This window comes from Myotis brandtii, unplaced genomic scaffold, assembly GCF_000412655.1.
Source record: "Myotis brandtii unplaced genomic scaffold, ASM41265v1 scaffold54, whole genome shotgun sequence".
Lineage (NCBI taxonomy): Eukaryota > Metazoa > Chordata > Mammalia > Chiroptera > Vespertilionidae > Myotis > Myotis brandtii.
This window is the reverse complement of record NW_005369989.1, coordinates 444,771-469,865: the sequence shown is the minus strand read 5'-3', so window position 1 is coordinate 469,865 and position 25,095 is coordinate 444,771. Positions and strand designations below refer to the sequence as shown.

Here is a 25,095-nt window from a genome sequence, read left to right as displayed (position 1 = left end):
AGTATTAAAAAATAATTTTATTTTGATTTTAGAGAGAGAGGAAGGGAGAGGAATAGAGAGAAACATCAATGAGAGAGACCTCAGGCATGCCTTCCACTGAGGATCGAGCCGAAACCTGGGCATGTGCCCTAATTGTGAATCCAACTGGGGACCTCTTGGTTCATGGGTCAACACTCAACCACTGAGCCACACCAGCCAGGCTGATTCACATTTTAAATCAATCCCATGGCTCCTGCAGATAGAGAGGAGCAAGAGTGGAAACAGAGAAACCAGTGAGGAGGTGGTGACAGTGGTCCAGGCAAGAGCTGCAGTGGCTCGGAGTACAGAGCAATAGCAGTGGGAGTGGAGACGCTGACTGACTGGTCCGGGTGGTGGCTGGAATGTGGGAGGTGAAGGAGAGGGATGGAGAACATTCTCTAGACTAGCTGGGTGGTGCCAGTGACTAGGTGAGGGCCCTATGGTCCGGGGGTGGGGTTCCAGAGTTTTGTTTGGGGTGTATTAAATTTGGGCTGCTGCGCATCGAGGAGCTCAGGATGGGGTTTGGGCTGACCGTATACATTTGGAATTATAAAGCCATGGGACTGCCGGAGATCCCTTAGGGAGAAGCAGGTAGATAGAGAAGAGAAGAGGGCCAGAGACCAAGCTGACTGCTAGGCCACAAGGTCATGCTAGCATCTGGAGAGGTCAAACAATGGAGCAGGGACAAGGGACTAGTTGAGAGCTACTGCAGGAGGCTCGGACTCAGCCTGGAGCCACAGTAAAGATTCTTGTTCCTTCATCACCCACAGCTCCTCCACTGGAGTCGGTGATCCCAGTGGACGACGTGGGCATTCCGCCCACAGCCTCTTCCATCCCTTATGCCTGTTTGTTTGTCCCGGGTATTGGCTTCAATGTTCCTTTTTTGGAGGACTCCCCCCAAGCTATCAGAGGCTCCTTAGCCCCCAGACAGGAGTGCCTGGGAGAGATGACCTCTCTTGGTGGCCCCTAAGCAGTGACTGAAGACGACAGGAGCAGGAAAGCCCGGCTCCCTTCCCGCGGCCTTAGATAGCTCTGAGGCAGAGCCTGTACCCTGCAGAGTTCTCCTGGGAATCAGGCTGAAGCTACTACCCCCAGGAGAGCTCTTGCCTTAGCGAGCATCCTTGCTGGACCTGTCTTGGTAACACTTTCTCACTAAGCTGTCTCCTCTGGGCAACTTGACTGAAGCTCTCAACTGCTCTCCCCGCCACCAAGCCCGCCCCCTTGTCCCCGGCCCCATTCTGAGATTATAACCACTGGTATAGTGTCATCATTAAAAAAAATAATAATAATACAATTAGAGGACATATTTTAAAGCTTTCCCAAATTCTCAGTTATTATTTTTTGGAATAGTTTATATATTAACAGCCATCAAGTGGAAAGGATTTTTTTTTTTATCATAAAGTCAATTGTCTGTTTCTACTGATTCTGATGGATTTGTTTACTGTTCAAGTAAGTGAGACATTTCCAGGGAGTTACTTATTTTCACTCTTCTGGCTCAGAGAGTAAATGCGAATCTTAAAACTGATAAAACGATTAGCTGATTATTTCCTGTTCACAGACCGGGTCAATGACATTACGGAGATTATGCAGGGGAGTAAGGTAGGTGGTTAGCAGGATTTGCCTGCGGTGGATGTGATCTCTGGCAGAAGAAGCCTGCGAGCTTTTCCACTCATTTTCATGTGCTAATCTCTGTAGCTTTCATTCCCTACTTGTAAGACAGTCTACAGCTGTGGTCTGAGCAGGAATGGGAAGCCAAAGGGCCAGTGTGTCTATGTGGAATTTTCCCTCTGTCGTTGAGGGAAAAGTAAAATTAGATTTTATTTATCTTGACTGGATTTCCATTTATTTTAGAACTTCTGGGGGTATTTTAATATCTGTCTATAAAAAGCACTTGGATCTTTTAAGGACTAATTTAAAAAAATATTTTTATATTTCAGAGAGGAAGGGAGAGAGATAGAAACATCAGTGATGAGAGAGAATCACTGATCGGCTGCCTCCTGCATGTCCCCGACTGGGGATCAAGCCTGCAACCTGGCATATGCCCTGACTGGGAATCGAATCATGACCTCCTGGTTCATAGGTCGACACTCAACCACTGAGCCACACCGGCCGGGCTTAAAGAATAATTTATATATCATACATTCTTCCTCTCTTCCACCCCCCTCCCTCTTGCCTTTCTTTCCTTCTTTTCTCTCCTTTCCTTTCCTTTCCTTTCCTTTCCTTTCCTTTCCTTTCCTTTCCTTTCCTTTCCTTTCTTTTCCTTCTTTTCTTTTCTCCCTCCCTTCCACTCTCCCTTCATTCCCTCTTTCCTTCCTTCCTGCCTTCCTTTCTTTTTTCCTTTCTTTCTGAGTAAAGCCAATGCTAATTCAAATCTGTAGCTCAGTATCATACAAAACATATTTTAAACTTCCCAAGTGGGTTTTTCTTTGCTTGTGGTAGAATCACAAAATTGTGATAGCCTCTTTTGCCTTTAACAGTTTTCTGTCTGAGATTAGACATAGTAAACACATATTTGTTAAATGGATGAGTCCATAGTGTTATGTCCTAGGCACAAGACTAAAATATCAGCGATTTGTTTTTCTCGGTGTGCATCTGTGATGAGAGGCTTGGCCTCCAGCTGTTAATTTCAGCTCAACTCTTTGTCACAAATATGACAACTATATTGGGAAAATAATTTTTAATTCCTTAAACTGTCTGTACATTTCTCAAAATTAAATTTTACTAGATTCTGTTGCCGTGGAACACCCATTGGCAATTCTTTTTGCCTCTAAATACTTCTGAAGCACTTGGATGCCGATCATTGATTTCACAATACATCGAGGCATGCAGTTATAAGACAGTAATACGTGCTTTTTCATGCCTGAAAAACACACCGTGAAGTCAAGCTATGGCATTGAGGCACAGTGGAAATATTTGCATCCAGTCAAATTAAACTAATAGTATACTTAATTTTGCATTTGCTAAAGAGTTGAAAGTCTGGGTATCTTAAACTTCCTTTTTGTTTCTATTCTGGAACCTAAAACAATTGAATGAGAAGTTTGTTAAGGGTAAAAAAGCAAACAAATAAATTGTTCTGCCCATTTATGAACTCGTATTTTGAGTGGGGGTGGGGAATAGTACTAAAGTTGATCTTGGAAAGTTGACAATGACCACAAAGCTCAATTCAGAAAACTGAAATGCCTATCGGGTTGTATTTTGAGGTGCACTCTTCCACTTGTTAAACGAACAAAATTCAACTGAGTAAATTTTAAAACTTTTTATTGGCTTTATTCAGCAGTTTATAAATTGGGCAGCAGCATCCAATCTAGCAGATAGAAAGGAGCTTTGAGTTGCTGTACAAACAGAAAGACTTTTAGAGGCAGAATGGAGCAGGAATGAGGAAGTTGCACTCGGCAGAAAGCAGGCCGGCTGCTGCAAAGTTGCTTTACCGAAAGGGGATGGTAGGAGTTTGTCAGGTAGATTATCTAGCTAATGCTGGTTTAAGTTTCCACTTCTGGGCGAGCTGAAACTGTGAGTAAGTCTTGGTTCAGTAATGTGGGGCTTAGCATAAGTGACTCCATTTTGGGTCTGTTGAATTGTGGGTTTTTTAAATTTTTTAAAATATATTTTATTGATTTTTTTTTTTTTTTTTTTTTTACAGAGAGGAAGGGAGAGGGATAGAGAGTTAGAAACATCGATGAGAGAGAAACATTGATCAGCTGCCTCCTGCACACCCCCTACTGGGGATGTGCCCGCAACCAAGGTACATGCCCTTGACTGGAATCGAACCCGGGACCCTTCAGTCCGCAGGTCAGTGCTCTATCCACTGAGCCAAACCGGTTAGGGCTGTTGAATTGTTTTTAACAAGATGGTTGAGTGAGTTCAGGGCCTGTCCAACTGTTGCAGAAGAGCTTATTACTGGAATTGATCCATGTGGGGATTCAAACACTTAGGAATTCTGGAAATCCAATGACATGTTGTGCGTTGATCTGGACACTGTAATGCTTATTTGCAAGTGGATAAGGCTTTCTCTGGGACTCTTATGGACATGACCTGTGGTGAGGGAGGAACCCCTAACTAGCAGCTATGGTCAAGGATACTTGTCAAGAAAGACAAGTAAGAAGGCATAATAGCATCAGTGGGGATGTAGGTATTTGCTTATAGATATACATATTTTAGAAACCCCAAATGAGGACACTTTTCCTGACATGCAGAACAATACTTATTTGTAGTAATGGGTAGAATGTTTGAAATCAAGGATGACTTAGAAAATATAGGCTCTGGAGTACTATAAACCATTCTCTAAATGTACCCAGAGGCCTACGGATGAGAATAGTAAATGGTATTCATATGGACATATTTTTTTTTGCATATTTAAGTAAATGTTATAAATGACTTTTTGACTGAGAATATTTTGGAGCATCCAACCCAACTAAAGTTTTTCCCTCTGGTTTACTTTGAAAGGAATGCAATGTTAATTCTGGGGCGTTGACGTTTTACAATGCCTGATCAAGACAGGAAGGTGAAGACCACAGAAAAATCAACCGATAAAAAACAGCAAGGAATCACCACCACCAGGTAACCCCATACTGAGTCTTTGCTAATTATGAACTCAGGCAGTGGCCAGCAATCAGATTTAATAGTTTTCTGAGAAATAGCGTGGACCCTTGACCTCTGCTACTCTGGGTTGCGGTGTTTACTGTAATGTTTGACCATTTGCAAAGTTCTAAAGAAGTGTTTAGTGTGCGTATGTCCATAAAAACAGGCCTCCAGGTGGCAGTGCCATCAGTGGGTGACATGCCTAGTTCACCTGGAGTCTTCTGCTGGCTGACATTGTGGTATTCTTTCTCCTAGGGACTATTCAGATCTTAAAAGACTTCGGTGCCTTTTGAACGTCCAATCAAGCAAACAACAGGTAGGGTTTTCAAAGAAGGTGTGGACATCAATAAAAAGGGAATCACGTGTTTCCAAAGGGATCCATTCAACATCTTTATGAATGATATGCCTACTTCTCTTTTTTCTTTTGCATATTTTGTCTTTCTTTATTCAGTTGTTCCTCTCATACCTGCCAAGACTTGGGGCATCCATAGTCTTTTCATTTCCTCTCATACCTGCCAAGACTTGGGGCATCCATAGTTTTTTCATTCTTCTCCTCTCAGGCCTTGGACCCGCTCTATTCTATGCTTGTTGCCATGTGTCCTCATTACCAAAGCTCTCAGGTCTGGAAACAGCATGTCTTCTATTGAATGCTCAATGTTCAAGTCTTCAGAGCTTTGGGGCAAGTGATTTTTTCAAAACACTCTTCACCACATTTCCCTTCTTCTCCTCTTCACCCCCTCACGCTGCCCACCTGCTACAGCAACGCTCCTGAGGATGCTGCAAATTGTCTCTTACTGAAAAGAGGGGAAAGGAGTGAGTTTGGGCTATTTTTATAATAGTATTTTTATATTTTTATTAGACAGAAAAAGGAATTTATCTGGACACATATCTTTTTTTTTTTTTTGCTTCTGTAAGACTTTGGAGAGGCATCAGATTAAAAGCCACCCCCCTGGAGGTTTGGGAACCAACCCAGCAATGCTAATAATAATAATAGAAGACACTTACTTAGCACTGTTAACTAGTAAGTGGCTGGGATGGGACTTGACCGTGGTGGCATGGCTCCAAACCCTGCTACGCTATTCTCGTTTCACTTGTTTAAGAGCTCGTGTGGTGGTAACTCAACATCGATGGCCTTTGCTATATTAACCGAACTTGGCAGAGAACTGCAGCATTTCTCTCTATTTATTTATAGCAAAGAATGACTTTCTAATGATTTGATGGCAACTAAAGGCCAAATAATGATAGTTCATTTTAGGGAACACTTACTATGTGCCTGATGCTTTTCCTGCCTTACCCTGCATAACAACCAAAGCTCCCCCTTTTACAGGTAAGGAGCCAGAAGCACAGAGAGGTTAGATGACTTTCCCAAGATCACACAGACAGCTAATGGTAGAAGACAGATCTGAACTCAAACACGCCATCTCTGCAATGCGTGCCTCTAACCACTGAGATACCTTTTAAATGACTTGGGAAATTCAATCATGTACAGTTAAAAAAGTAGTCGAGTAAGCTCTGATTTGGAGTAAACGTGGCCTTAAAACATATTTTCTCCTGTCACTTCCTTCTTCTCTGTTACTAATGCCACATCCTCACTCCCCTCGCAGTAATTCCTTTCTTTTCACCCGCTGATGTCAGCAGTCACTCTTACCCTTTGTCTGTCTTAACACTGCTTAGTCTCCTTCTGGCTCACTGCTCACAACCTTCATGAATCATTGCCCCAAATCCAGCCCATTCTCCCTTAGGAAGGTGAGCAGGATGACTCAGCATGCAGTTTTGGTTGTAGTTCCCATTCTCTCTCACTGCAAGTTGTTACCATATCTTCAGACTTCTGCCTTTTCTTCCTATTCCCTTCTCCCAAATTTCTTACCTATTTCCAAGACTCAAATCTAGTGATGCCACCTCCACAAAAAGCTTTCCCTTTCCCTTCCATTCTAGAAGTGAGCCTTTCTCTTCTCAAAGCACCATCTTTCACTCTCGTAGCATTATTTTCTCCACTGTTTTGGAAACTCTTGTCTACACGTCTGATTTCCTGGCAAGAGGATAGATTTCCCAATGCCAACAGCTTTGACTTAAGCCTCTGCTTCACTGTATCCTCTATTCCGTGAATTCTTGGTCAGTTTTTGCCAAATTGAACTGTGTCTTAAGAATTGGGTTACCACATGGGTATGCATAACAACCCTCTAGCCAGGGTAAAAGAATCACCAATGGTGGTTTTGGCAGTAGTTTTCCACCTTTGAAGCTCATGCTGCACTAGATCTATTGTGTCCCCTTTCAACACCTGGCTGTTAGTGAAAGTGAATTGAATAGTTTCCCTCTGCCCTTAAAACCAGTTTTAGAATTTTCAATCTGTTGTTTGACAAGTTCATATGGCTTATCTTTCTGTGAAATATTTCACATGTATAAAAATGTGTATTTGTAATGTTTTAATTACTCAGAAAGCAGATGGTTCTATAAAAATAACTGCTCAACTATGTGAAGGTCCCGAGGTTCACAAAATTCATTCCTAATTCTGTGTATAAAACTTTCATTCATTTTAAATTCTAAAATAATAAATCTTATTCTGAACATCCTATTCTCCTTTCCATAAAATAGTGTAGAGGCATTTATAGGAGAAGAAAGAAATTGGAGGGAATAAATCAAGAATTTATTGATAGCTTACTTGTTCCAGAAAGAGAGTAAGGAGGCTTATAAAGATACATCAAGTATGACAGGTTATCATTAATTAAACCAGGGCCAAGAAGAAAGAAAAACAAGGGTTATAGCAAAGAAGAGTCATAGGCAGAAATGCCCATCAAAATGTGTAAGCGGGGCACACATTGGTTCTGAGACTTATAGTAGCAGTCAGTTTGAAATCAGAAACTTGGGATTAAGGCCCACTCACCTGAATTTAGGTTCCAGCAAGTCCTGGCCTGTTATTTGTAAATGGGCCAAGATGGCCAGTCAACCAGTTGAAGAGGAAATATACTTTGTGGGTTTGGGCAGAGAATTGCAAGAACTGAGTGTCCTTCATCTGAATCTAATGAGTCCCGCCACTTCCCTCGTTGCTTCCTGTGTTCCAGTGTCTGCCTTTGCTGTTGGTCCTGCTTGCTCTTCAGCACATTAGCGTCTGCTGCTCCGTGGGACGGTCCCACAGTGCGACAGAAGTGGGGGCAGACACACACCGAGGCAGATGTAAGCCTGCCTTTATCATAAGCAGGGTTAGAGTGATCGTCACCCAGTGACGCCAAATAATTCCAGAAAATAATTGCTCCAGGGTTGTTGCAACAAAGGGAAATTACCAAATTGGTTGGAGATTTCACCAGAGGTTTTCACAAATCTTTTAAAAAAAATATTTCTGGTTGGAGATTTCACCAGAGGTTTTCACAAATCTTTTTTAAAAAATATTTTCTATTGATTTCAGAGAGGAGGGGAGAAGGAGAGAGAGATAGAAACATCAATGATAAGAGGAAATCATTGATCATCTGCCTTCTGCATGCCCCACACTAGGGATCAAGCCTGCAACCTGGGCATGTGCCCTGACTGGGAATTGAACCGTGACCTCCTGGTTCATAAGTCGACACTCAACCACTGAGCTACTTAGGCCAGGCCATTTTTCACAAATCTTGAAATAATCTGCCTAGAGCTGGAATTTCAGCCCTCTTTCCACCCCGCCATCCCCCCACCCCACCCCCACAACATACACACACACATTTAAAGCCATAGGGAGCTGAGAAATTGGTTTGCAATAATAAATAGGATAAAGAAATTAATTAATGACAGGTCCATTAAATGCCTCTGAAATAAAAGGTTTTGATAGATGCTGTGGAAAGAAAAAGTATAAGGTACAGTTCTAGTGGTCTCACAGACCAAGTGTTGGAAAGACAGTTCCGGTACATGACAAGGCAGGATCAGAATCCTGGGTGAATGGTACAGACGTGGGTACAGATTTTAAGGAGGATGGTTCTTGAAAAATGCGCTGGTTTTTCATCAGCAGAATGGATGGGAAAGACATTCTAGGTGAAGCGAATAAAGTAATGAGATATCTGAAGGAAAGAAAAGAAGCATTGCAGAAGCCAAATGGTGACTGTACATTTCTCCTGGGAGCAGTGATAAATGAAGCTAGAAGAAGTCGTGCAGTATCTGATGGCCCATCTACAAATGCTGTGCTGGATCCATAAGCGACAGGGAATGTTGACCTTTCCAAGTAGAAGTTACATGATCAAAATTTTAGGAAGGCCCTTTGCTTTATTCTCTGCTCTCTTTCCTTCCCACTCATATTATTGAAGCTGCCCAGGTGGCTTTCAGTTTCTAAAGTACCCACAGTTTTTCTCTGCCCTCCAGCCTGCGTAAAAATCTGCCCAGAACACTCTGGATTACTCCCGGCATCCTGGTCCATGGCCCACCCTATTCCCTTTACTTTCCACCACAACTAATTTTTCAGCATGTTCCTATGCTAGTTTAACCCCTTCCCCACCCTCATGGGTCTGCAAACTTGAGGGCAGAGGCCATGGCCATCCTGCTTACTTATACCCAGTGTCTCACACATCATCTGGCAAACAATGTGTCTGCAACAAACATGAGAATGGATGAACTTGGCTGGAGGTAACATACCAGATAAATCAGATTCGCAAGACACTGGACAAAGTGAGCATTCATTCAGCAGCTTCACATTTGAACACCTATGTGCCAGGCTCTGTGAGAGGTGCTGCCCTCAGGGTGGTCAAATTCGAGGAGGAAAGGCCGATGTGTCAACTAGACATCACACTAAACTGTGATAAGTGCTCCACGAGAGATCAGCACAGTGATGCCACCAGGGAGGGAGTGAACAGTTCAACCAGGAAGGCTTGGGCAGGTGCGCACCAGGAGGCTGTTGGAGCTGAGCCCTGAAAGGCGATCCGGAGTTATAGCTGCAGCACACGCCCAGGCATGGACTGTCAAACACTACGGTGGTTCCGGGATGGGTGACCAGTTTGATGGAGCCAGAACTTGGGGCATGGTTTTTTATTTTTTTGTTTGTTCACTTATGTATTTATATTGTATGGCCTTGTGGGTCCTTATTTTATTCTGTGGTGGATTTGTCATCAAATACTGCATAGCAAATCATTCCCAATCTTAGTGGTTTAAAGCAACAAAGGTCATTTATTGTCCCTCACCCATCTGTGGGTCATGAATTCAAAGCAGCTGTTCCTGGCTCAGGTTTCTGATGGGGTTGCAGTCAGGTGTCAGCGAGGCTGTGGTCCTGTCAACATCCCTGGGGCTGGAGGACCCACTGCCAACGTGACTCACTGCACGGGCTGCCAAGGCGGTGCTGTTTGCTGGTGGAAGGCCTCTCCACAGGGCTGTCTGTCCTCAGAGCATGGAGTGTGGGGAGGCCCTCCAGAACGAGTCACCTGACATGTTTAAAGAAACAATCATATTTGCCAATGCTATTTCAGATAAGGGTTTAATCTCCAAAAATTACAGGGAACTCATACAACTTAACAAAATTGAAAGAGGACATACAGAAGGCCGAGAGACATATGAAAACATGCTCAAAGTCACTAATCATCCGAGAGATGCAAATCAAAACGACAATGAGATACCATCTCACACGTGTCAGAATGGTTATCATCAACAAATGAACAAATGACAAGTGCTGGCGAGGATGTGGAGAAAAAGGAACCCTCGTGCACTGCTGGTGGGAATGCAGACTGGTGCAGCCACTGTGGAGAACAGTATGGAGTTTCCTCAAAAAGTTAAAAATGGAACTCCCATTTGACTCAGTAATCCCACTTCTAGGACTATATCCCAAGAAACCAGAAACACCAATCAGAAAGGATATATGCACCCCTATGGTCATAGCAGCACAATTTACAATAGCTAAGATTTGGAAACAGCCTAAGTGTCCATCAGCAGATGAGTGGATTAAAAAACTGGTACATCTACACAATGGAATACTATGCTGCTTTAAAAAAGAAGGAACTTTTACCATTTGCAACAGTATGGATGGAACTGAAGAGCATTATGCTAAGCGAAATAAGCCAGTCAGAGAAAGATAAATATCACACGATCTCACTCATTATGTGGGACATAATGATCAACAAAATTTGATGAACAAAAATAGATCCAGAGACAAATGGCAGGGGAGGGGGAGGTTAGAGAACAACCAAATGACTTGTATGCATGCATATTCGCATAACCAATGGACACAGACACTGGGGCGGTGGGGGCTTGCTCTTGGGGGTGGCGATGGCTGGGAGGGGTGGTCAATCGGAGAAAAAGGAGACATGTAAAACTTTAGACAATTAAAAAAAGACAAAAAAGACAATCATGTCCTTTCAAATACTGTGAAAGGTGATGATGCTGGACTGGAAGACGGATGGAACAGTGTGAAGGAGACCTCTGAAAAGCACATGGGATGACTCAAGAGTGTGTTTCTCCTCATTGGAGATAAATAGATGTTGGAGGATTGAGCACGGTGGAGAGGGAGGGAGATTGTCTAGATCTGAATCTCAGCTCTGTCCTTTGCTAGCTGTGTGACCCTCAGGCAAGTCACTTGGCCCCTCTGTGCCTCAGTTTTCTCATCTGTGAAATGGTATTTACCTCAGTGGGGCCAATCCACAGCCACCACAAGACACAACATCCTGTTTTACAGGATGAAAGATTTATATTACTATTTTGAGAGAATTCAACTGTGGCTTGCATATGACGAAGAAGGATTCTGAGTTTTTTTATTTTTTATTTTTGCTAGCTATTTAACAATATTCTCATGATAATGCATTGTTTTATAAGCTGACTGCCTTATAGGAAGTCAGACATTCTGTTTGGATAAGGAAATGATGTCTTTATGCAGATTTCTATCAAATATTTTGATAGAATAAGATAAGCACGACATATTATAGCTTTATTTGATAAATATGGTATGTAGAATGAAACAACTTACTGAAAATTGGATGCATTATCCTGTTATATTATGCTCTACTTACCTAATACATAGTAATTTAGCTAATTATAGAACATCCCTTGTTTGTACTTTGGGAAGAATAGGCTATTTGTTTGCACTATGCTCAGCTTCACTGTGGTACAAAAGCAATTCTCAAGGTTATCCCACTTGTAAGTACATATTAGTAAATGAAACGATTTGAATGCTGATAACTTGAGAATTTATTATGTAAGTAATTACCAGTTCCTGTTGTAAATGGAGCATGCTCAAGTTGTTGTGGTTGATTTAAGCACATTTTACTTTTCATATGGTGAATTACATAATACTAGAGGCCCGATGCACAAAAATTCATGCAAGAGTAGGCCTTCCTTCCCCCCAGCTGCCAGCACAGGCTTCCCTCCAGCACCCGGGAATGGGCTTCCCTCCTCCAGCCACCAGCAGGCACCCAGGACCCGGGCTGGTTCCCTCTGGCCCTGGCTTCGTCAGGAAGGACATTACAGAATGACATCTGGAAGATGTCCGGTCTAATTAGCATATTACCCTTTTTTATTATAGATAATTTCATGAGGTTAAGACTAATTGAAAGTGATAGAATCTTCTTTACCTTTATATCCATTGCACCTGGCAAGTAGTGTTGTATGATTGGTAAATGTTGAAGAATGGATGGATGGATGGATGGATGGATGGATGGATGGATGGAATGAACAAATGATGACTTTCAGTTTGGGGCTCCACTCTATACAAGCGTGTTCTGGCTAGACCCTGAAACTCCCCATCCTGGTTGCACATTTGAATCACCTGAGAAACTTCAAAATATCCTAATGCCCAGGCCTTGTGCGGACCTGTGTCCCAGCACTGTTTGAGGTGGGGGGACCCGGCATTGGACCAAACAGCCAGTTCCTGTTCACTTCCAGACTGAAAATGCATAAATAACTGTAAGATATGACAGGAGGTGTGATGAGCTATGAAGGAAAACGAAGCAGTCTGAGAGAGAAAGAGTAAGTGGTGTTTAAGTCAGTGGTGTTCAATCTTGGAAAACCCCTCCATTGGGCATGGTTATCAGGTTAACTATTGGTTTGAAGAAAGACTCGTTCCCTTCCCCCACCACCTGCCCCTCCCCCTTTTTGTTACTTTCTTTATCCTGGGCTGAATTGTTATCCTCACGTACTCTGTGCTTCTATTTCTGTAGCTTCCAGCCATTACCTTCGATAGTGCCCAAAATAGCATGACGAAGTCTGAGCCCGCCACCAGGGCGGGTGGACACAGAGCTCGAGGTCAGTGGCACGAGTCCACTGAAGCTGTTGAACTTGAAAATTTTAGGTAAGAAATCCAGGATCTCCCTTGCCTTTAGCATCCTATTCTAATTAACCCAAAGCTTTCTCTAAGTTTATCAAGGGAGCTGAAATTTAAAACTCATTTCAAAATTTACCACGAGGATTCTTAATAATTTTCGTCAGTGCCTAAACAATTCCCAGAAATAGTGTGTAAATTACAGGCTTACTGGCTGCCGGTGAAACTGACTGGGAGCTTCGGGACACTTTGGTGACACGCAATTGGCATTTGCTCCGTGAGGAAGTGGCTCCACGGTATTGACTTTCTGAGGCCGATTCCAAGCTTCGTCTTCAGCGTGGTGTGTCCATACCTCGCCAGCCATGAGGAGAAATTAAATAACCCATGGCCGTGAACGATGTGGTGGCTAAAGACGGTGGTTGTCAAAACAACCGAGCTTTTCAGAGGAAGGGCTTGCACCTCACCTTTAACACGGACAATGTCAGCCCTTGTTTGTCTCTCCTGTTGCCATGCAGAGCTTCTAGAAGCTGCATGTTCCCATGGCCACTCCCCTCCCAGGAGCTGGTTCTGTCAGTTTTACGGTGCATGAAGGTCATTTGGCACTAAGTGCCACGTAAATAGTGAGTGACATGAAATGCCAACATGAATATTCTAGAATGATCATTTATTTATTTGGCCTAGATTTTGTTTCCTTGTCATTTCATGACAGTGAATTAAGTAGTTAAAAAAAGTCACATGATGTTACAAGTTCATATATCTAAGATACAGTTTTAGTGAGGGATGCTAAATTCTTTAAAAATTGTTACATATTCAGTTTACCAGTGTCCATGTACTAAGACACCATTATAACCCTTGCCTGCCGAGGGTAGGGACACACTGTCCACTGTTGTCTGTGAAGGCAGACAGTACAGATGGCCGTGTAAGGGTCCACAAATTGCTTTCGAGGTGGTGTGTTTATGTGATCACAGCTTATTAGGCCTAGATCTTAAAGCTGGTCTACTTTAACATTGCACAAAAATGTTCTATATCTTCTGTAGCAATGTGACCCTTTTGTACATTTATCGCTTATCCTCTCCCAGTTCTAAAGTATAATGTCTGGGATATTTTTTTACCTCTGATGACTGTAATACCAGAAAAAAGAAGCCGGAGCTGGACTTCGTTAAACACACACACACACACACACACACACACACACATACACACACACACAATCAGCAACAAAAAACTCTCACTATCTACAAGGAAATATGTGTGATAACGCCTGGGGTTAATAGCTATAGTAGCCATCACTTTTCTACCCACTTTTCTACAGTGGGTAGAAAAGTGAAGGGAAGAATTCTCTAAGTACTGCTCAGCTGTCTAAATAATGCGCCCCAATCATTCTTTCCACATACTCCTCTCCTTCCTCTGACCAATTATAGCTGTTAAGTGTTTGCAGGGCGTAAGTTAGTTAATGTGGTAAAATGAAATATATATGTTTGACTGTGATCTTAATGTTAACTTTATAACTGCATTATAACTGCATTTCTTTTTCTTATTTTAATAACTGATATTTGCCTTTGGCAATATATTAAAATCCAAGAATCCCTGAACATTTGCATGAATACAGGTGATCATTCTTTGGTAACTTTGCAGCATCCTAAATAATTTTTTGTTATGAAATACTTTTCTGTTTGTTTCATCTCAGTATAAACTACAAGAATGAGAGGAATTTCAGCAAACATCCCCAGCATCAACTATTTCAGGAGATCTTTACAGCCTTGGTGAAAAATAGGCTCATATGCAGGTAAGATTGTCCCAGGAAAGATAGACATTTACAAAAATGGCATATTTTACATATCTCTTGCATATGGTTTAAAGCCGTTTACAAGACTGAGTAGAACATACATAAAGGATAAAACAGAGCAAAGGCCATTTAGAAGGAGATGAATAAACAGGCCTTGCACATGGTCTCATTGAGATTACTCTGGTTAGCTACCGAAGTTTGCTGAATTTTATGATAAATATGGTAAAATGAGAAAGGCAAGCTACACTGTTTTCCTTAGTTTGAGTTTGGCTACTCAGGCAGAGGTTATGGTCTGGGTCCTTATGAGGGAGACTTCAGGTAACGCAGGGCAACATCCTCACAGTGCACTTCTGTAGTCTATACAGAGACTGACTACGTGGGCTGCCCAGCCTGGACCTTGGCGAAAGGGTGAATATGTGACATCCACTCACAGCCCGATGATGACCTGTCATCCCAGGACCAACTCAAATGCTCTTTCCTTTGCTCCCCTTGGTCTTCACACAGGTGCAGTGTGGGACTGTAGAGAAGGAACAGTTGGCCAGTTCTCTAGGTTCTCTCTCGAGAGTCTCGGTGGGGTTTTGGTGAGCCACTGCTGCTGGATTGCAGTCAGGATTGAGTTTTTTCCCCTCAAGTTTCTGTTCTGGGCTGCTGGAAGGAGGCTCCCAACACTTGGTCGTGGTAGGACCTGGTCTTCTACTCTGCCCAGGAGGCCCAGACCCTCTCCCCGCCCCCCCAGCACTGGCTGAAAAGACGTCTATGAAAACTTTACATCTTCCCCACCACTCGAGACTTGATTGAGATAAATGAATTCTGTCCCAGTGAGATGAGAAAAAAACACACTGCTCTTATTCTGGAAAATAGGAGAGATAGTAATAATTTAATGCCTTGATTGAAAGAAAACTCTGACTTGGTCCAGTGTAATAGCTGACGTTAAGTAGAACATCATCCCAATGGGTCCTCCATGATGAATCAGCTACTAAATGCATGCCTAAGTGGTGCCTAATGCTTGGGTCTGTTGGACAGGGTTATTTAGTATTGAATATTTACATACTGGGCAGTGACTGCTAAGTATGTTGGTTTAGTATAAAGCAATCGAGGATTGGGACAGCATGTCATACTTTCGTACTTGATTTAAGCAGAGGGTGATTAGACTGGCTCAGATGACACAGAAGCCTAGAATCTTGATGATGGTCATGTAATTAGGTCAGTGCTCAATTTTTGAAAATATATGCAAAGATCGTTGAAAGATTAATGGACATTGCAAAGGACCTGAAGTTGTCCTGTGTTATTTCTTCTTGAGCTTGAACAGAGTAGAATAATGATTAGTAGCAGAATAATTATGCCTGGAATGGTATTAGAAAAATGAAGTTCTTTAATTTGTTTTGAAGACAACTATCACAGATTCTTCAAGGGATGTTTAGGAGGCTATTTGTCAGGTTGGTACTTTGAAAAAGGGAGCAGATTTCCTGTGTTAAAGCTGTAGAGACCTCTCGGTGTCCCTACGCTGAAGGCACTAGATGCAGATATTGTTATGGAAAATGATTGGGCAAGGGTTGGCATCCAACAGTTGAAAAAGATCTTAACAATTCTGAAGGCAAGAGATCTCTTGTCAGGACCTTTCCAACTTCTTAGTGATTAATGAGGCATCTTATATTGGATGGTGTTACTGGTTTGCAATATGAGCAGTCCCTGGAAATCTTCAAACCAGGAAAGGATGATTATAGATCTCTTTGCTTTCATAGTATGAGAAGGAATTTGGGAATGTTAAACATCAAGAACATCCTTTTACATCATCCTTTGGCTGCTGACAGATTGGTATGTTCAGTTCTATTCTAAAATCAGGGTTGGGTAAAAGATCTAAAGGTCTATTGTTTCTCAGACCATGTAACCTTGCTAAGTTGGGCAGACTACCCTTTTGTCCTTTTCTGTCTAACTTTAGACTTACAGAAGAATTAAATCGCAAGGCTGTAATTCTTTTCTGGTATGGCTTCCCATGCCCTTTCTTTGTGAACATCAGACTTAATGTTGACTGGAAGGCTTGGCTTCAATTCAATAAACAAATTGTTGAGCATCTACTATGTGCAAGGAAGAGAGATAGAGCAAATGGTGGAGAAGGAAGAGTAGGTGAAAATACAAAGATGAATAAGATGTGTGGTCCCTTTTTTCTAGGGACTCGGAGTCTACTTTGGTCAGCAAAACAGTTATTTTCTACCACCTATAAGGAAACATATGGTAAATATAAACTGTGTACATGAAGACCACCAAAGGCTGGAGGGTCTGGTTGTAGACATGATTGGCATATTCAGGATGTTAGGCCATTCATTTTTATCCTGAGAATATGTCTGATTGGGAATTTAATCTCATCTGTGGAGTGTGAGCTCTCCCTATTTATGCCCAATTGATGTTATTCCTCTTCCATTCCACTCCCCAACTTTAGTCAACCCCTGTCCCCCACTTCTGGATACCTCACTTCTGGGTTATTTTCCTAAGATTGACCCGTGATACTCCCTTGTTCTCAGAAATGACATTGTCAGGCAGCCTCTGAAATGAAACAGGACTTGTTAATCCAGAGTCAGATAAGGTAACACTGTAAACACCTCATGGTAGATCTCAAAGGGTAAGTGAAAGTGTGGCCTCTGAATCTCAGGTTACTGCTGGTTACACATGGTAATGATCCCTATGTGGGCCGAGTATGGGAGCAAATTTTGATCTCCCAACTTTTATTTCTGCCATAACATCATTTGTCTATATAGTAGACTCTGCTGTTGCTAAACAAACCTACCTCTTCTTATCTTATCTGGAGGAAATTGCAAAGAAAGCACAAAGGGTGCTTGCTATCCAAAATAAGGTTCTGAGGTTCTGTAGAGAAGTACAAGTTGTCACAAAATTGACATATTTCCCCGTTAACTGACCACTTATAAAATTGGCCTCGACTCAACTATCTCTTCTGTGTATCTGTCCCTCTGAGCCTCCTCTCTGTTGGTTCATTCCTTGCTGATTGTCAGACAATGCAAATGTACCATAACCTACTTGTGAAATGAGCTTGTGAATCTGGCTAAAGATGTAGAATGTTATGAAGTTACTGAAAGTAACTTTGAATTGAAGAAGAGAGTGTTTACAAGGAAGATGACAAGATAGAACTTCAAATAAACATATTTTAAATAGCAAAGTGTAGGAGATGCCATTAGGAAAAATTGATGAATCTAACATATTTGCAAAAATGAACCTCTTAATGCTGCAAAAGTCAAAAGTGAAGTCAAGGATATTGGATCACCTTATACAATTTTGCTAGAAAGAGCGTGCCAAAAGAGGTCAGCAGAATCTATTCTTGCTTTTTTTTCTGCTTGTTAGAGTTACAGTTATAATATTTAAATGGGATATTGCCTCTGCTATTTATTGTGAAATTTGGTGCTATTGTAAGGTGGGTTCATTTAACTGGCCTCTTTCTGATACAATTATTCTAGAATTGCCAGGATAGCCCCTCTTTCTAACATATTTCCAAACATGAACCTCTTTTTGCTGTAACTTTTATAGAGGTGAGTATACCCCAGGTTCTTTAATTCCAGTTAAAAGCGACCCAACTGATTCATTTAGCATGATCTTTTCTGTCCAAAAATGCAGTCACTTTTCTGATAAGAACAAGTTGGTATCATTATTTTACATCATATTTCCTGAAATACTTTCTACAAATTTGAAATATTTTGGAAATGAGTTTGAAGGGAGTCTAGCTTGGGAAGATTATGTTTACATTCTATACAAGAGCTCAAGAACTGCTTGAACTAGGGGAACACATCTGGCCCAAACATCACAATCTTGTTAGAAACGCTATTAGAAGTGTTCTGGGAACTTCACAGACACCCTCACCGAAAGGACCTATGTAGTTATTTGTTTACTCATCAGACCTTTGTGGCCAGGTCCACTCCTGGGCATATGTCTGATGCAGGTGACTCTTCCTTTGAACTTGTCCTGATCCTCAGCATTAGCTATCCGGACCCTGTTACAGGAGGTCAGAGGAGAGGACTAGAAGTTAGGATGCAGCAGCAGTCTCTTCAGTGTCTTGATTGGGGTCTTAAAATATACGAAATTGATGGGAGAGATGCTTTCTCTGGGATTCTATCTCATCAGGGAGTAGAGAGGCCACTAGGGGCCTTGGAAGGCTTCCTTCTGGCCTAGGAAAAGAGAAGCCTCGTCACCTTGATCAAGTCTGCCAGATCGTTCTAACCTCCCTAGAGAGGTCTTTAAATCAGCCCCATAAGTTGGATAAAGATAAAGGTTCATTAAGGTCCCCAGAAGGATCCATTCACACTCTCTGTCACATCATGGCAGTCCTCTGTTCAAAGCCTTCAGTGACCTTCCAGAATAAAACATCCAAAGTCCCTATTCATATTCTTCAAAGCCCTGCAGATGTGGCTCCTGCTCTCTCTGACTTCCCTTCTGTAACTCAGTCTTGGCTCCTTCTATTCCAGCCCCGAGGGCTTGCTTGCCCTTCTTGGCACAAACCACCACACTCCTGCTCATGAACTATATGCTTAACTCTTCTGCTCTTCCCACCCAGACTCTCTCCTCAGTTCACTCAGATGCCAATCTTATTCGAGAACCCTTCTCCGTCTGACTGTCCTAAAATAGCATCCCCAGAACCCCTATAGCCTTGACCTTGGTTGTTCTTCACTGGTTAGCACCTGATGTACATTTTTATCTCTCTGTGTGTATTATTGGTCTTCTCCCTTTAGAACAGTGGTTCTCAACCTTCCTAATGCCGCGACCCTCTAATACAGTTCCTCATGTTGTGGTGACCCCCAACCATAAAATTATTTTCGTTGCTACTTCATAACTGTAATTTTGCTACTGTTATGAATCGTAATGTAAATATCTGATATGCAGGATGTATTTTCATTGTTACAAATTGAACATAATTAAAGCATAGTGATTAATCACAAAAACAATATGTAATTATATATGTGTTTTCCGATGGTCTTAGGCGACCCCTGTGAAAGGGTCGTTCGACCCCCAAAGGGGTCGCGACCCACAGGTTGAGAACCACTGCTTTAGAAGAAGCGCGATGTACACCAGTGCATGCTTTGTCCAGAGCTGTATCCCTGAGGGGCCAACAGTGCCAACTCCTACTAGGTGATGAGTAAATATTTGAAAGCATTCTACCTCTGAAACTTTTGTCAAGTAACTGGAAGAAACATCTAGAAGACGGTCCTTTCTGCTCACTATCTCGCTGAGTTTAGGGGCCAGTGTAATTCACTGGATGGACTTCTGATTGGGTGCCTGTGCTGGGCTAGGTTTCAGGGTAGACAGAGATAAAGAACACGGGCCCATTACGAAGAGTGGAACAAGTTAGTAAAGAGTCCTTGAATATTCGTTTATAATCAGTTTCTATTTTGATGTTACTTTTACTTTTTGAACTATCAAAAAAAATAGGGCTCTGTCTTATGAATTTGACATAACATTTATTTTGAAACAGGCTTGAATTCCTCCACTTTAAAATCTTGAGTCAAAAGTGGCAGTTTTGTTGCTGTGCTTGGTGTTAACGCAAACGGTATGACAACACGAAAAGGGAAATCTAAATAACACTCTCCCCGCGAAGTTGCTGCTTATTCTGAGTGAGAGTCAGAGGGAAGCATTGCCAAGGGGGGGTCTAGGTTGGAACCTCCGGCATTTGCACAGCCCCTGGTCAGTCGACTCCAGACCATCCGATGATCTCATTTATCTTGGTGCTTACAGCTTTATTATCATTCAATAATCAATACCACAGCTCTGTGGCTAGTAGTCCCAGGGAGCACTCACATGGCATACTGGTTTCCCCCACTGTGCAAGAAGGTGAAACCCCAGCTACCCTTTCTCTGTTCACAGGCTGGGCCTCTGGTGATGGCAGAAAGTGGCCTCCGAGGCTGCAAGCGCCGTGGCAGCGGGTCCGAGGCCAAGGCCGCGGGCGCCGATCACGCTGCCATGTATTAATAGTCCTGTGAAAGCCGTGGCAGAGGTTCAGTCACAGCGGGGATACATATTTGCCTGCTTGGAATCCTCGGCCGTGTGGCTGCTATATCGGGACCTAATCCTCCGGGGAAACACTATCTTTGCAGACAGACAGGTTTTCCAGAGTTGCCTCAGAGGATCCCCTGGCCTGTGCCGAGCATTCCTGCTCCCATAGTAAGAGTCCCTTTCTCCCAGGTCATCCCCTGGTGGAGGACCCTGGCCTGGGAGCCGGGCCCCGCTGCTCCAGGCCGCAGTGGCTCTCCGGCCGGCCACCATCATGCTCTGCCCCTCTCTGCTGGCCCTGAGCGTGTGTTTCCTAGTCCCCCAACCCTTGGAAACAGAGAGAGAGATCGTCTTACAGAGCACGTCACTCCCCTTGGACACCAGAGCTCCATGCGACGTGCCATGCTCTCGTGGGGGGTCAAGGGCAGGGAGCCAAGGCAGGAACAACTGCTCCTTTAGAGGTCAGTGCTCAGAGAGGAAGAGCCAGAGGACTCAGACACCAGGAATTCTATTTACATTCACCGCAGCGGAGGCCAGGACCATGCAGAAATATTAATAGCTTCGGGCTTCCGTCCCAAAAAAGCAAAAAAAAAAAAACCCCACAAAAAAACCCCAAAAAACACACATAAAAAATGGCAATTGGTTTGGAATAGGACTTTCAACTCTGTTCTGGAGAGTTGAAAGTTCTTTTCTGGACTTTCAAGACTTTTCTGGAACTCTTCATTTACTTACATTCTCTTAACAGTTAAAAATAATAAAACCTATGGTGGAATTTTTTTTTTCCTTTTCCTTTTTTTTTTAAGTAGGGGAGGAAGCAAAAAACTTTCCCTACTTATTTTGATATGAAAAAACCCTGGAAAGGCCATGAACTTTGCTCAGGAAGATTGCGTATAGTTAGGAAAAACACCGAGCGTGCACATATTTGTTCCATGAATCACCTCTTCACAGGCCCCTGGCTTTTCCTTTAAGTAATGAAAGCAGTCAGCGTTAACCCTCATCGGGTTGCCGGGCGCCGTTGCACTTGATGGTTCCTTCTGGTAGGGTCTCTGGGACGGAGCATTTGCGCCACAAGTCAGCCTTCCAGCACCGAAGGGAGAGTAGTCGTGTGCCACCTCCCTATTGATAAGATCAAAGGTGCTCTCTGTGACAGGAGCCTCCAAATAACCACACCCTTACAGGTGTCCCCATAGGTGATTGTGTGTTAGATTCAAAGTGTATTTCAAATTGGCATTATTTTTCCCACTGTGGGGAGGTCAGATGAACTGTCGTAGCTTCCCAGTGTGGCCTGGGGTAGTTCTGCCTGGCTGGTCGCCCTGCCTGGGATGGGTTGCCTCCGTAGGCAAGGTGTCGCTGTCATGTGCCTGGGCTGGAGAAGGGTCGTAGGGTCGACTGCCGCTGTGGTGGGCAGCTCCAGCCAGAAGCCTCTGTGATGGCAGGAGGAATAGTTCTCGGCCAGCAATGCTCTCGGGACTCCTTGCCCAACTTCTCCCCACCGGGCCAGGCCTCTGCTGGGGGCTGTGTCTATAAAGAGCTGCCAATCACCCCTGGGAATATAAAGCCATGGGAAAGCAGGCTTCCCAGCCTCCTTCCCAGGAGCCAAGTCTGGGTAGATGGAAGGAATGGTGAATGGCTTGGAGTGGAGTGTGGGTAGCATAGGCTGGAGGACGATGCCTCCAGGGGCAGTGACCACAGATGTCCGTCCTGCCTTTGAGGAGGGTGGGGTTTCTGCACTCAGGTTGGGATGTGCAGGTTTGGGGGCAGAGTTGAATTTCAGGATCTTAGAGAAGACGACGCTGAGTTCTACACTACGGAGTAACAAATATGGGACAAGCCAGGCGAGGGTTGGCTTGGGGTCACGGCGCAATCAATGCTTCACTTGACAGATCTTTAATAAGGTAACCTTGCCCCATGCACAGCCAGCCCAGCTGGGGGGTGGGAAAGGGAGAGAGAAATTCTGTGGAGTCTCATCTGGAATCTTCCTCTGTCTTTCTTAGTTTTTCTTGGCTAAGCATGGATAGCAGACGCTTTTATTTTAGGTTTCTGTCCATTTTTGCACCACGTGCCATGTGGGACCAGCTGGGAGGGCAGTGTGAGACAGGTCTCACCTGGCAGGGCCCTCCGTGCACGCGGCAAGTTCCCGGTGCACGCGGCAAGTTCCCGGTGCCCCAGTGCCCAGCCTCCTTCCTCCTCGGTCAGGGGTCCCCCCTGTGTTGTGTTGGTGGTATGTATCTGCATGTTCCGGCCTCATGTCACCTTAGAGAACATCCTTCTAATTCCCTGGGAGGGTCCAGTGTGAGAAAGTCGCAGAAGGCTGTCATAGGAAACAGCGGAGGCTCAGGGCCTCAAACTGCTTGCTGAGAACTCCCAGGGGTGTCATGGGTATTTTACATTTTCAAGGAAAACAGCGATGCTCGACACCCATCAGACACAGTGCAAGCTCCTCAGGGTAGCTGACGATTTCCACATTAAGCTCGTGCTGCTTCCTAGAGGTGATGGCATCGCCTACTGAAGCTGGGTTTTCCGTGGTCGCTATGATCAATAGCAGGTGGAAGAGGACACAGTGGGGTGCTGTCCAGTCTGATTCCAAGGCTCCAGAAGTTGCTTGGTGCCCGAGGGGGCACTGATCCCATTGATAAGTAAATGTGGTTATTTAAGCATAAAATACAGCCCAGCCGATGCGGCTCAGTGGTTGAGCGTTGACCCATGAACCAGGAGGTCCCAGTTCAATTCCCGGTCAGGGCACATGCCCCGGTTGTAGGCTCAATCCCCAGTAGAGGGCATGCAGGAGGCAGCTGATTAATGATTCTCTCTCATAACTGATGTTTCTGTCTGTCTGTCTGTCTGTCTCTCTCCATCGTCTCTCTGAAATCAATAAAAACATATATAAAAAAGAATAAGATACGAATATTTTCCTTTTAATGTATGTGTGTTATTTTTTAGTCATTAGGGCATACGTTCATATTAAGGTAAATCTAATTATTGGACCTTCTAGCTATTTGTTCTGGTCAGGGGCTGCCCGGAGTCAGTGACGGCACTGTAAACCACGTAACTGGGGGGGCCTCTACGTCAGAGTGGTAATGATGGCTTTCATGTGTTTTGCATGAACATGGGACAGATGTGTAAGTTCAAAATAACCATTGCCATTGCAGATTACGTTTGAAATAAACTAATGCTGTTCCTCATTCTCCTTCATAGTCGTGTGGTGTTCATGAACTGGCATGTTCGTCTTTTAGACATGAACAAACATGTTCTCTCTTGTTTTCTTCTTTCAGAGAGTGGGTTAATCGAGCCCCGTCTATTCACTTTCTGAGAGTGTTAATCTGTCTGAGACTACTCATGAGGGATCCATGTTACCAGGTTGGTTGGAAAAAATAAAGATATTTTGTACTGGTGATGAAGATAAAATAAAACACTGGTGGGTTTTCTTTGAAGCAGACCATGTTAACTTTCTCTTTCTCTCACAACTCAATAGCTTTCAAATTTGGCAAGTATCTCATCTGCTATTTGAAAGATAGGAGAGAAGTGATTTAATGAGGACCAAAAAGAAAATCTGTACATTTCTACTATATTTCCTATGGGATTAAGTGGATTACTCGTTGGTCTATGTTTTCATTATTAGCTGGCATTGAAAACCACAGGCAGTTCAGAGAGGTATGCACTTGGCCACACCTTCTAGCATGTTCAAGGCTAAGCAGCTTGCTAGGTCAAAGTCAGCTGTGACCAGTGGGGGCTCTTGCGGGGCTCTAGAGTCATGGTGGCTCCACATTTTTCCTTTAGAAGAACCATTCCCTTCCTCCTCCTGTATTTTAGGCTGGCTTTGTGTTGTTACAGTTTAGCCAACCATAATCATTTGACTATGAGACTTAGGGCATCTCTGATGGCTTTCTGTCCTGGTTGCTCACAGTTTTCTGGGAGTTTTCATTTCCCTCATGACCAACCACACAGTACTGTGTGTTGCACACATTTCTGAGCTGCCATGAGCAATGCAGTGTGGGTCACATATGATAAGGGTGGACCATATGTTCCACTTTGCCCCAGTCAGTCCCAGTGTGTGCTCACTGTTCCTACGTAATTATTAATAGCACCCGCTTTTTCCCTCCAGCATGTCCCAACTGGGGTGAGAACAGTGCATCTATAATGCGAAGGAAAGTGTTCCTGGAGGCAGGTGGGGAGCTAGTGCTTTGGCTTATAGGAATTAGGAAAATATTTGCCTTAGAGATGTCCTGTTTGTTCAGAACACTGATGACAGTTGTGTCATGCTCGGCTGATCTCCTTTCTCAGCCAAGTTCTTGATGGAATGAAACAGGGTTGATTGTACTGCTCTCCGAAGGAAAGAATGCAGTAACCTCTTTGTTTATGGGATTTCGTGACCAAAACACATATTAAACTATATCTCTATCTGGTTTCATCTTTCCATAGAAGGGGATGCTCTCCGAGTCGCTCCTTCTGGCAGCCTTTTCACAAAGAAGAGCATGTGCTCAGGCAGTTATTCAATATCTAAAGTTGCCAAGAATTGTTGGCCAAAGTCACAAAGCAA

At 43.5% G+C, this 25,095-nt stretch overlaps 1 protein-coding gene across 1 annotated transcript in view; it reads left to right on the top strand.

The window, feature by feature from the left end:
- Positions 1 to 25,095, top strand: part of NEK10 (NIMA-related kinase 10) — a 143,971-nt gene that overhangs the window by 10,651 nt on the left and 108,225 nt on the right. The window contains exons 2-6 of the mRNA XM_014549224.1: positions 4,462 to 4,575; positions 4,852 to 4,912; positions 12,687 to 12,817; positions 14,475 to 14,573; positions 23,831 to 23,915. Coding sequence (XP_014404710.1) covers positions 4,499 to 4,575; positions 4,852 to 4,912; positions 12,687 to 12,817; positions 14,475 to 14,573; positions 23,831 to 23,915 — 453 coding nt within the window. The 5' untranslated portion in view covers positions 4,462 to 4,498. The remainder of the gene's footprint in view (positions 1 to 4,461; positions 4,576 to 4,851; positions 4,913 to 12,686; positions 12,818 to 14,474; positions 14,574 to 23,830; positions 23,916 to 25,095) is intronic.